Below are 12,676 nucleotides of genomic sequence, written 5' to 3' on the forward strand. Positions count from 1 at the left end.
GAAATTATATGATCTTATTACACTCCAGTGTGGGCTCAGAAGACGATATATGGTCATACATAGTCCAGACAAGAACGTTGTTCGTCCAACCGAGGAGACGCATGTTTTCCACAAATCTATTACCATTTGGACTCGTTCATTGTTTTCCATGTATTCCACTATTTACTCGAATAGAACGTGATAAATGATCGTGGGCTGGATGCTACGATTCTCAAACGAACGTGAAATAGCTAATGGAAATATTTGTTATTGAAGTAGTTGCTGGGCAACACCTCCAAACTACGTTACTATGGAAACCATTAGAAACACATATCGCTTGACGTTCATGTTCTAATATTGAAATGTTTTGTATGAGATTAAATTAATCATGTACGACTTTTCCTTATTTTTGTCAATCTCAATTATCACTTTTCGTCTTTATTTATGATTTTTCCAAAAACTTTATAAAAGTAACTACACTTTTAAAAGTTTTGTTTTTAGTAATTAAGTTTTAAAAAAATCTAGTTAATTAGTAATTAAACTTAGGTGCTTGTAAAGATGACGAGCCGTGACAAGAATAGCCTACAACCATACTCTAAGGTTGATGCTGTATTGAACAAGTTTGTTTATAATTAAGTACAAAGCTACACAACGGGCTATATGTGGTCTGTTCACTAATGGAGAAACAAAGGACAACATTTATCTGATTGGAGAAACAAAGGACAACATCTATCTGATTGAAGAAACAAATTGCATCATCTATATCATTAGAGAAACAAATTACAACATCTATCTGATTGAAGAAACAAATTGCATCATCTATATCATTAGAGAAACAAATTACAACATCTATCTGATTGAAGAAACAAATTGCATCATCTATATCATTAGAGAAACAAATTAAAACATCTATCTGATTGAAGAAACAAATTGCATCATCTATATCATTAGAGAAACAAATTACAACATCTATCTGATTGAAGAAACAAATTGCATCATCTATATCATTAGAGAAACAAATTACAACATCTATCTGATTGAAGAAACAAATTGCATCATCTATATCATTAGAGAAACAAAGGAAAACATCTATCTGATTGAAGAAACAAATTGCATCATCTATATCATTAGAGAAACAAATTACAACATCTATCTGATTGAAGAAACAAATTGCATCATCTATATCATTAGAGAAACAAATTACAACATCTATCTGATTGAAGAAACAAATTGCAACATCTATATCATTAGAGAAACAAAGGACAACATCTATCTGATTGAAGAAACAAATTGCATCATCTATATCATTAGAGAAACAAATTACAACATCTATCTGATTGAAGAAACAAATTGCAACATCTATATCATTAGAGAAACAAATTACAACATCTATCTGATTGAAGAAACAAATTGCATCATCTATATCATTAGAGAAACAAATTACAACATCTATCTGATTGAAGAAACAAATTGTATCATCTATATCATTAGAGAAACAAATTACAACATCTATCTGATTGAAGAAACAAATTGCATCATCTATATCATTAGAGAAACAAATTACAACATCTATCTGATTGAAGAAACAAATTGCAACATCTATATCATTAGAGAAACAAATTACAACATCTATCTGATTGAAGAAACAAATTGCATCATCTATATCATTAGAGAAACAAATTACAACATCTATCTGATTGAAGAAACAAATTGCATCATCTATATCATTAGAGAAACAAATTACAACATCTATCTGATTGAAGAAACAAATTGCATCATCTATATCATTAGAGAAACAAATTACAACATCTATCTGATAGAAGAAACAAATTACACCATCTATATCATTAGAGAAACAAATTACAACATCTATCTGATAGAAGAAACAAATTACACCATCTATCTGATTGAACAAACAAATTGCAACATCTATCTGATTAAAGAAACAAATTACACCATCTATCTGATTGAACAAACAAATTGCAACATCTATCTGATTAAAGAAACAAATTACAACATCTATCTGATTTGAGAAACAAGTGGCATGTTTTATCATTTTAACGAGCGACACCTCGTGTTGTCCCCTGGTGTAGTGAGTTGTGTGAAAGTGTCAATGTTGATCCTCAACAATTAATTGCTCAATGTGGTCACCTGGCAACCAATCTTTATGACAGACAAGAGATAAACATGGCGGAGCAAGAATCCCTTAATGTTCGGACAATAATAGCAAGTTTTAACGCAGCTGAAAATACGAAAAGTGTCTATCAACACATCCGATACTAACCCTGGACTCTCCGATCTTGTCAACAGGTCACAAGACACATCGTGCCAATCAGTTTCCATGTGAAAAGTAGACATTACGAAAGTTATAACCGTAACATATAAAACAGAAAATTTGTGTTATGTATCATGTTTTAATCTTAAACTCCTATTAGATAAAATCTGAAACAACACTACAAACTTGAAGAAACTATCGTTTCTAATGATCTGCTGAGACACAAGTAAGTCACCTAATTTGATCTGAATGAAAACGTGTAGAAGAGAACTACAAGTTGTAGGGAATGCCTGGAAATGATGTTAACAGTTTATTAACATTTATTTCTGAATGTGTTGAAACTCTCAGTGGACCGCGCTCCCTTGAAATTCAATGGACTCACCACTATTTTGGTTAATTGTATTCTGGAAGTCATTATAGTAGCCATTCATAAACCCTATTTCTACCTTTCTAATATCCGAGCTATATAGTATAATATAGGGTAAATGTTAAGCCTATATAAAGAATATTTTACTTGCAAAATAGGGCTTTACTCCCTCTAAATCTATATTCAGGATGTACAGAAGTTGACTATGTTATATTAAAATAATTCTGAACCTGCAATTCAGAGAGTCACGTGACAATCTCAACGAGTATAAAATCGCTGTTGAACGACATGTATTAGAACTACATTCTTATATTGTCTGATGTTATGTGGGTAGTATAATGTCATCATAATGATTTGTCCAGATCATAAATTTTAAATATTTATTAGTATTAAAAAAGAGAAAAGTATCAAGGTGGTATGTCGCGACCACCTTATAAGAGACCCACAATAAGTCGTAATCTGGTCGTGTTTAATAACAAGTAAAAATTAACAAACAGAAACGTCAGTGGCAGATTGAACTTTCTTTCTGTTTCCGAGACTTAGATAATCAAACCAGATAAAATTAGACGCTGTCATGACAATAGTCTATTTGCCACGTGCAAGCAGACAACAGTTAGTCTTTATTCGGTCACGTGCTATTGATCAATTTCTCACGCGTATGTTCCAGCCAACGTACAAAAGTCAGTATAAGAAAAATTAATGGAGAGAAATTAATAACGATTCTTTGAATAGGCGTTTCCTAAGTACAGAACTGTTTGTTTAGAGAATTTTGAATGGCTATCACGAAGCTCCGCCCTCTTTGGTATTTTCGTCAACACACTTGATGAATTCCCGTATATTAAAGGATTTATTCATATACTGAAGTGTTATAGTTTCTAGGTTTCGATGTGGACACACAGTCCAGTTATTGGAGACTCTTTAAAAGTGGTTTACTTGGAAACAGCTAGTACTCTGAACGTAACTTGTTAACTAGGTGACGTAAATTATTGTTAAAAGGAAAATGTGAGTGAAGGAGTTGCGTAAAAAACGAATCTCGACACGTCTCAGATTTCATGTAAAGCCTCGCGCCCGTAACTTAGCCCTCATGGTAACCATACCTTCCCAGAGCACACCAAAACTTCCGCTTTGTATCCTTCTGCCGATGTGGATAGTCTAGTAAGTGTTACTTTTAAAAACCTAAATTGCCTACATTCGTATGTTAAAAAAGTGTCTTGAAAATAGCCTTTCAGTGTTGTTAGAGCTACATTAAAAAGCAAATTAAATGTACATGTGATTCATATATGTATATTAAACCTAATTATAAACATTTAAAACACTGTGTTGAACGCGATTCGTGCGTTTTCACTAACTCGATACAGGAGTTATTAATATTCTGTACGTGAGTCAAGGGTTGGTAAATATTTTATTCACGATTATCGGTGTTGTAACTAACTCTTAATGCGATTTCACATTAACCAGTTCTTTTTGTATCTGCTGGTACAACAGTTCTGTAGAGGAGATATGTTCAACGGAGGAGTAGTTAGACGAATCGATTTTTTTTTTGCTAGTTGAGAAATATGTATAATTAATTAATTAATTAATTACAGTTCTTGTTTTAACCGATTGATGTTTATTTTCCCACTAATTCTACATGTTTATCAATAGAAGTTATAGTTCCTCAAATACCGTCTTATTTACTGAGTGACATATTGAACTCGGTCAAAGATTTCTTAACGTATCTTTTAAAAATATGAGGTACGTGAAGTAAATACAAAGAAACAGGATTCAAAGATGGACAGTGTCGGAGGTCAGCGAGAGGTTGGCTGGATAAAACTTGAGGAACATGCGGGAAAGTCCACAGTGGAGAAGCAATGTCTGTCGGCTAACTGTGAGTTGTTTACATACTTTGCTGGAGACGTCGAATCTGTAGTGAATGAACATTTCTCACGAGCTCTGAACTGGCCACTGATACCTACAATCATGGTTCCAAGTATTAAAGGTGAGGTGAACTACAATCATGGCTCCGGGTATTACAGGTAAAATGACCTACAGACATGACCCAAAGTATTAGAGGTAAAGTAACCTTCAATTATGACTTGAGGTTTTACAGGTAAACAGACCTACAGACATGACCCCAAGTATTACAGGTAAAGTGACCTACAATCACGACTTGTAAACGAATGTGAAAAGTAAATAAATCCGAAAATTGTGAGGAAAAATTGGTAGCTGAAATTGTCGAGAAAACAAAACAAAAACAATGGTGAGATGGTTGTTTGTCTTCAGTGTAAAAGCCACTCAGTGTATTATGTGCTGGGTTCGAACCCCGATGTTCAGCGTTATACTGATGATTGGAAGTTAAAACATGTGTCTAGGGAGAGAAAATGTATGTGTGTGAGTAACAGTTATGTAACGGAGAGAGAATGTTGTGTGTGTTTGTGTATAACAGTTATGTTACAGAGAGAGAATGTTGTGTGTGTTTGTGTACAACAGTTATGTTACAGAGAGAATGTTGTGTGTGTTTGTGTACAACAGTTATGTTACAGAGAGAGAATGTTGTGTGTGTTTGTGTATAACAGTTATGTAACGGAGAGAGAATGTTGTGTGTGTTTGTGTATAACAGTTATGTTACAGAGAGAATGTTGTGTGTGTTTGTGTATAACAGTTATGTTACAGAGAGAATGTTGTGTGTGTTTGTGTATAACAGTTATGTTACAGAGAGAGAATGTTGTGTGTGTTTGTGTATAACAGTTATATGATGGAAAAAGTGTTGTGTGTGTTTGTGTATAACAGTTATGTTACAGAGAGAGAATGTTGTGTGTGTTTGTGTATAACAGTTATGTTACAGAGAGAGAATGTTGTGTGTGTTTGTGTATAACAGTTATGTTACAGAGAGAGAATGTTGTGTGTGTTTGTGTATATGTTACAGTTATGTGTGTTTGTGTACAGAGAGAGAGAATGTTGTGTGTGTTTGTGTATAACAGTTATGTTACAGAGAGAGAATGTTGTGTGTGTTGTGTGTATAACAGTTATGTTACAGAGAGAGAAATGTTGTGTGTGTTTGTGTACAACAGTTATGTTACAGAGAGAGAATGTTGTGTGTGTTTGTGTATAACAGTTATGTTACAGAGAGAAATGTTGTGTGTGTTTGTGTATAACAGTTATGTTACAGAGAGAGAATGAATGTTGTGTGTGTTGTGTGTATAACAGTTATGTTACAGAGAGAGAGAATGTTGTGTGTGTTTGTGTTATGTTACAGAGAAAGAATGTTGTGTGTGTTTGTGTATAACAGTTATGTTACAGAGAGAAGAATGTTGTGTGTGTTTGTGTATAACAGTTATGTTACAGAGAGAAGAATGTTGTGTGTGTTTGTGTATAACAGTTATGTTACAGAGAGAAGAATGTTGTGTGTGTTTGTGTATAACAGTTATGTTACAGAGAGAAGAATGTTGTGTGTGTTTGTGTATAACAGATGTTAAGAGAAGAATGTTGTGTGTGTTTGTGTATAACAGTTATGTTACAGAGAAGAATGAATGTTGTGTGTGTTTGTGTATAACAGTTATATATACAGAGAGAGAATGTTGTGTGTGTTTGTGTATAACAGTTATGAAGAGAGAATGTTGTGTGTGTTTGTGTATAACAGTTATGTTACAGAGAGAATGTTGTGTGTGTTTGTGTATAACAGTTATGTTACAGAGAGAGTTGTGTGTGTTTGTGTATAACAGTTATGTTACAGAGAGAGAATGTTGTGTGTGTTTGTGTATAACAGTTATGTTACAGAGAGAAAGAATGTTGTGTGTGTTTGTGTATTATATTACAGAGAGAGAATGTTGTGTGTGTTTGTGTATAACAGTTATGTAACGGAGAGAGAATGTTGTGTGTGTTTGTGTATAACAGTTATGTTACAGAGAGAGAATGTTGTGTGTGTTTGTGTATAACAGTTATGTTACAGAGAGAGAATGTTGTGTGTGTTTGTGTATAACAGTTATGTTACAGAGAGAGAAGATGTTGTGTGTGTTTGTGTATAACAGTTATGTTACGGAGAGAGAATGTTGTGTGTGTTTGTGTATAACAGTTATGTTACAGAGAGAGAATGTTGTGTGTGTTTGTGTATAACAGTTATGTTACAGAGAGAGAATGTTGTGTGTGTTTGTGTATAACAGTTATGTGACAGAGAGAAGAATGTTGTGTGTGTTTGTGTATAACAGTTATATGATGGAAAAAGTGTTGTGTGTGTTTGTGTATAACAGTTATGTTACAGAGAGAATGTTGTGTGTGTTTGTGTATAACAGTTATATGATGGAAAAAGTGTTGTGTGTGTTTGTGTATAACAGTTATGTTACGGAGAGAGAATGTTGTGTGTGTTTGTGTATAACAGTTATATTACGGAGAGAGAATGTTGTGTGTGTTTGTGTATAACAGTTATGTTACAGAGAGAGAGAATGTTGTGTGTGTTTGTGTATAACAGTTATGTTACAGAGAGAATGAATGTTGTGTGTGTTTGTGTATAACAGTTATGTTACAGAGAGAAGAATGTTGTGTGTGTTTGTGTATAACAGTTATGTTACAGTTAAATGTTGTGTGTGTTTGTGTATAACAGTTATGTTACAGAGAGAGAAATGTTGTGTGTGTTTGTGTATAACAGTTATGTTACAGAGAGAAACAGAATGTTGTGTGTGTTTGTGTATAACAGTTATGTTACAGAGAATGAGAATGTTGTGTGTGTTTGTGTATAACAGTTATGTTACAGAGAGAGAATTGTGTGTGTGTTTGTGTATAACAGTTATGTGTGTTTGTGTATAACAGTTATGACAGAGAGAATGTTGTGTGTGTTTGTGTATAACAGTTATGTTACAGAGAGAAGAATGTTGTGTGTGTTTGTGTATAACAGTTATGTTACAGAGAGAAAATGTTGTGTGTGTTTGTGTATAACAGTTATGTTACAGAGAGAAGAATGTTGTGTGTGTTTGTGTATAACAGTTATGTTACAGAGAGAAAATGTTGTGTGTGTTTGTGTATAACAGTTATGTTACAGAGAGAGAGTGTTGTGTGTGTTTGTGTATAACAGTTATGTTACAGAGAGAGAATGTTGTGTGTGTTTGTGTATAACAGTTATATGATGGAAAAAGTGTTGTGTGTTTGTGTATAACAGTTATATGATGGAAAAAGTGTTGTGTGTGTTTGTGTATAACAGTTATGAGAGAGAGAATGTTGTGTGTGTTTGTGTATAACAGTTATTTACAGAGAGAAAGAATGTTGTGTGTGTTTGTGTATAACAGTTATGTTACAGAGAGAATGTTGTGTGTGTTTGTGTATAACAGTTATGTTACAGAGAGAGAATGTTGTGTGTGTTTGTGTATAACAGTTATGTGTGTGTTGTGTGTGTTTGTGTATAACAGTTATGTTACAGAGAGAATGAATGTTGTGTGTGTTTGTGTATAACAGTTATGTTACAGAGAGAAGAATGTTGTGTGTGTTTGTGTATAACAGTTATGTTACAGAGAGAAGAATGTTGTGTGTGTTTGTGTATAACAGTTATATTACAGAGAGAGAGAATGTTGTGTGTGTTTGTGTATAACAGTTATGTTACAGAGAAAGAATGTTGTGTGTGTTTGTGTATAACAGTTATGTTACAGAGAGAAATGTTGTGTGTGTTTGTGTATAACAGTTATGTTACAGAGAGAGAGAGAATGTTGTGTGTGTTTTATATAACAGTTATGTTACAGTTATGTTACAGAGAGAAGAATGTTGTGTGTGTTTGTGTATAACAGTTATGTTACAGAGAGAATGTTGTGTGTGTTTGTGTATAACAGTTATATGATGGAAAAAGTGTTGTGTGTTTGTGTATAACAGTTATATGATGGAAAAAGTGTTGTGTGTGTTTGTGTATAACAGTTATGTTACGGAGAGAGAATGTTGTGTGTGTTTGTGTATAACAGTTATGTTACAGAGAGAGAATGTTGTGTGTGTTTGTGTATAACAGTTATGTTACAGAGAGAGAATGTTGTGTGTGTTTGTGTATAACAGTTATGTTACAGAGAGAGAATGTTGTGTGTGTTTGTGTATAACAGTTATGTTACAGAGAGAGAATGATAACAGTTATGTTACAGAGAGAGAAGAATGTTGTGTGTGTTTGTGTATAACAGTTATATTACAGAGAGAGAATGTTGTGTGTGTTTGTGTATAACAGTTATATTACAGAGAGAGAATGTGTTGTGTGTGTTTGTGTATAACAGTTATGTTACAGAGAATGAAACAGATGTGTTGTGTGTGTTTGTGTATAACAGTTATGTTACAGAGAGAAATGTTGTGTGTGTTTGTGTATAACAGTTATGTTACAGAGAGAGAATGTTGTGTGTGTTTGTGTATAACAGTTATGTTACAGAGAGAAGAATGTTGTGTGTGTTTGTGTATAACAGTATAACAGTTATGTTACAGAGAGAGAGAATGTTGTGTGTGTTTGTGTATAACAGTTATGTTACAGAGAGAGAATGTTGTGTGTGTTTGTGTATAACAGTTATGTTACAGAGAAAGAATGTTGTGTGTGTTTGTGTATAACAGTTATGTTACAGAGAGAGAATGTTGTGTGTGTTTGTGTATAACAGTTATGTTACAGAGAGAGAAATGTTGTGTGTGTTTGTGTATAACAGTTATGTTACAGAGAGAGAATGTTGTGTGTGTGTATAACAGTTATGTTACAGAGAGAGAATGTTGTGTGTGTTTGTGTATAACAGTTATGTTACAGAGAGAGAATGTTGTGTGTGTTTGTGTATAACAGTTATATGATGGAAAAAGTGTTGTGTGTGTTTGTGTATAACAGTTATATGATGGAAAAAGTGTTGTGTGTGTTTGTGTATAACAGTTATATTACAGAGAGAGAAATGTTGTGTGTGTTTGTGTATAACAGTTATGTTACAGAGAGAGATAACAGTTATGTTACAGAGAGAGAATGTTGTGTGTGTTTGTGTATAACAGTTATGTTACAGAGAGAGAATGTTGTGTGTGTTTGTGTATAACAGTTATGTTACAGAGAGAGAATGTTGTTGTGTGTGTTTGTGTATAACAGTTATGTTACAGAGAGAGAGAATGTTGTGTGTGTTTGTGTATAACAGTTATGTTACAGAGAGAAGATGTTGTGTGTGTTTGTGTATAACAGTTATGTTACAGAGAGAGAATGTTGTGTGTGTTTGTGTATAACAGTTATGTTACAGAGAGAGAGAATGTTGTGTGTGTTTGTGTATAACAGTTATGTTACAGAGAGAGAATGTTGTGTGTGTTTGTGTATAACAGTTATGTTACAGAGAGAGAATGTTGTGTGTGTTTGTGTATAACAGTTATATGATGGAAAAAGTGTTGTGTGTTTGTGTATAACAGTTATGTTACAGAGAGAGAATGTTGTGTGTGTTTGTGTATAACAGTTATGTTACGGAGAGAGAATGTGTGTGTGTGTTTGTGTATAACAGTTATATGATGGAAAAAGTGTTGTGTGTGTTTGTGTATAACAGTTATGTTACGGAGAGAAATGTTGTGTGTGTTTGTGTATAACAGTTATGTTACGGAGAGAGAATGTTGTGTGTGTTTGTGTATAACAGTTATAACAGAGAATGTTGTGTGTGTTTGTGTATAACAGTTATATTACAGAGTTATGTTACAGAGAATGTTGTGTGTGTTTATAACAGTGTATAACAGTTATGTTACAGAGAGAGAATGTTGTGTGTGTTTGTGTATAACAGTTATGTTACAGAGAGAGAATGTTGTGTGTGTTTGTGTATAACAGTTATGTTACAGAGAGAGAATGTTGTGTGTGTTTGTGTATAACAGTTATGTTACAGAGAGAGAATGTTGTGTGTGTTTGTGTATAACAGTTATGTTACAGAGAGAAAGAATGTTGTGTGTGTTTGTGTATAACAGTTATATTACAGAGAATGAATGTTGTGTGTGTTTGTGTATAACAGTTATATGATGGAAAAAGTTTTGTGTGTTTGTGTATAACAGTTATATGATGGAAAAAGTGTTGTGTGTGTTTGTGTATAACAGTTATATGAGAGAGAAAGTGTTGTGTGTGTTTGTGTATAACAGTTATGTTACAGAGAGAGAATGTTGTGTGTGTTTGTGTATAACAGTTATGTTACAGAGAGAGAATGTTGTGTGTGTTTGTGTATAACAGTTATGTTACAGAGAGAGAATGTTGTGTGTGTTTGTGTATAACAGTTATGTTACAGGAGAGAAGAATGTTGTGTGTGTTTGTGTATAACAGTTATGTTACAGAGAGAGAATTGTGTGTGTTTGTGTATAACAGTGTGTGTTGTGTGTGTATAACAGTTATGTTACAGAGAGAGAATGTTGTGTGTGTTTGTGTATAACAGTTATGTTACAGAGAGAAGAATGTTGTGTGTGTTTGTGTATAACAGTTATGTTACAGAGAGAAGAATGTTGTGTGTGTTTGTGTATAACAGTTATGTTACAGAGAGAGAATGTTGTGTGTGTTTGTGTATAACAGTTATGTTAGAGAGAATGTTGTGTGTGTTTGTGTATAACAGTTATGTTACAGAGAGAGAGAATGTTGTGTGTGTTTGTGTATAACAGTTATGTTACAGAGAGAAGAATGTTGTGTGTGTTTGTGTATAACAGTTATGTTACAGAGAGAGAATGTTGTGTGTGTTTGTGTATAACAGTTATGTTACAGAGAGAGAATGTTGTGTGTGTTTGTGTATAACAGTTATGTTACAGAGAGAGAATGTTGTGTGTGTTTGTGTATAACAGTTATGTTACAGAGAGAATGTTGTGTGTTGTGTGTGTTTGTGTATAACAGTTATGTTACGGAGAGAGAATGTTGTGTGTGTTTGTGTATAACAGTTATGTTACGGAGAGAGAATGTTGTGTGTGTTTGTGTATAACAGTTATATTACAGAGAGAGAATGTTGTGTGTGTTTGTGTATAACAGTTATGTTACAGAGAGAGAATGTTGTGTGTGTTTGTGTATAACAGTTATGTTACAGAGAAAATGAATGTTGTGTGTGTTTGTGTATAACAGTTATGTTACAGGAGAGAGAATGTTGTGTGTGTTTGTGTATATGTTGTGTGTGTTGTGTATAACAGTTATGTTACAGAGAGAATGTTGTGTGTGTTTGTGTATAACAGTTATGTTACAGAGAGAGAATGTTGTGTGTGTTTGTGTATAACAGTTATATGATGGAAAAAGTGTTGTGTGTGTTTGTGTATAACAGTTATGTTACAGAGAGAGAGAGAGAATGAGAATGTTGTGTGTGTTTGTGTATAACAGTTATGTTACAGAGAGAAAGAATGTTGTGTGTGTTTGTGTATAACAGTTATGTTACAGAGAATAACAGTTATGAATGTTGTGTGTGTTTGTGTATAACAGTTATGTAACAGAGAAATGTTGTGTGTGTTTGTGTATAACAGTTATGTTACAGAGAGAGAGAATGTTGTGTGTGTTTGTGTATAACAGTTATGTTACAGAGAGAGAATGTTGTGTGTGTTTGTGTATAACAGTTATGTTACAGAGAGAAGAATGTTGTGTGTGTTTGTGTATAACAGTTATGTTACAGAGAGAATGTTGTGTGTGTTTGTGTATAACAGTTATGTTACAGAGAGAAGAATGTTGTGTGTGTTTGTGTATAACAGTTATGTTACAGAGAGAGAATGTTGTGTGTGTTTGTGTATAACAGTTATGTTACAGAGAAATGTTGTTGTTGTGTGTGTTGTGTATAACAGTTAGTGTTGTGTGTGTTTGTGTATAACAGTTATGTTACAGAGAGAGAATGTTGTGTGTGTTTGTGTATAACAGTTATGTTATAGAGAGAGTGTTGTGTGTGTTTGTGTATAACAGTTATATTACGGAGAGAGAATGTTGTGTGTGTTTGTGTATAACAGTTATGTAACAGAGAGAATGTTGTGTGTGTTTGTGTATAACAGTTATGTTACAGAGAGAGAATGTTGTGTGTGTTTGTGTATAACAGTTATGTTACAGAGAGAGATAACAGTTATGTTGTGTGTGTTTGTGTATAACAGTTATGTTACAGAGAGAGAATGTTGTGTGTGTTTGTGTATAACAGTTA

At 33.4% G+C, this 12,676-nt stretch overlaps 1 protein-coding gene across 2 annotated transcripts in view; it reads left to right on the forward strand.

Moving 5' to 3' along the window:
• Positions 1–4,111: 4,111 nt before the first annotated feature.
• Positions 4,112–12,676, forward strand: part of LOC143258238 (uncharacterized) — a 35,759-nt gene continuing 27,194 nt past the window's right edge. For both annotated transcript variants that reach the window (XM_076517225.1, XM_076517226.1), the window contains exon 1: positions 4,112–4,599. In XM_076517225.1, the coding sequence (XP_076373340.1) occupies positions 4,392–4,599 (208 nt within the window). In that variant the 5' untranslated portion in view covers positions 4,112–4,391. The remainder of the gene's footprint in view (positions 4,600–12,676) is intronic.

The sequence above is a fragment of the Tachypleus tridentatus genome, chromosome 7 (assembly GCF_004210375.1).
Source record: "Tachypleus tridentatus isolate NWPU-2018 chromosome 7, ASM421037v1, whole genome shotgun sequence".
Taxonomy (NCBI): Eukaryota; Metazoa; Arthropoda; class Merostomata; order Xiphosura; family Limulidae; genus Tachypleus; species Tachypleus tridentatus.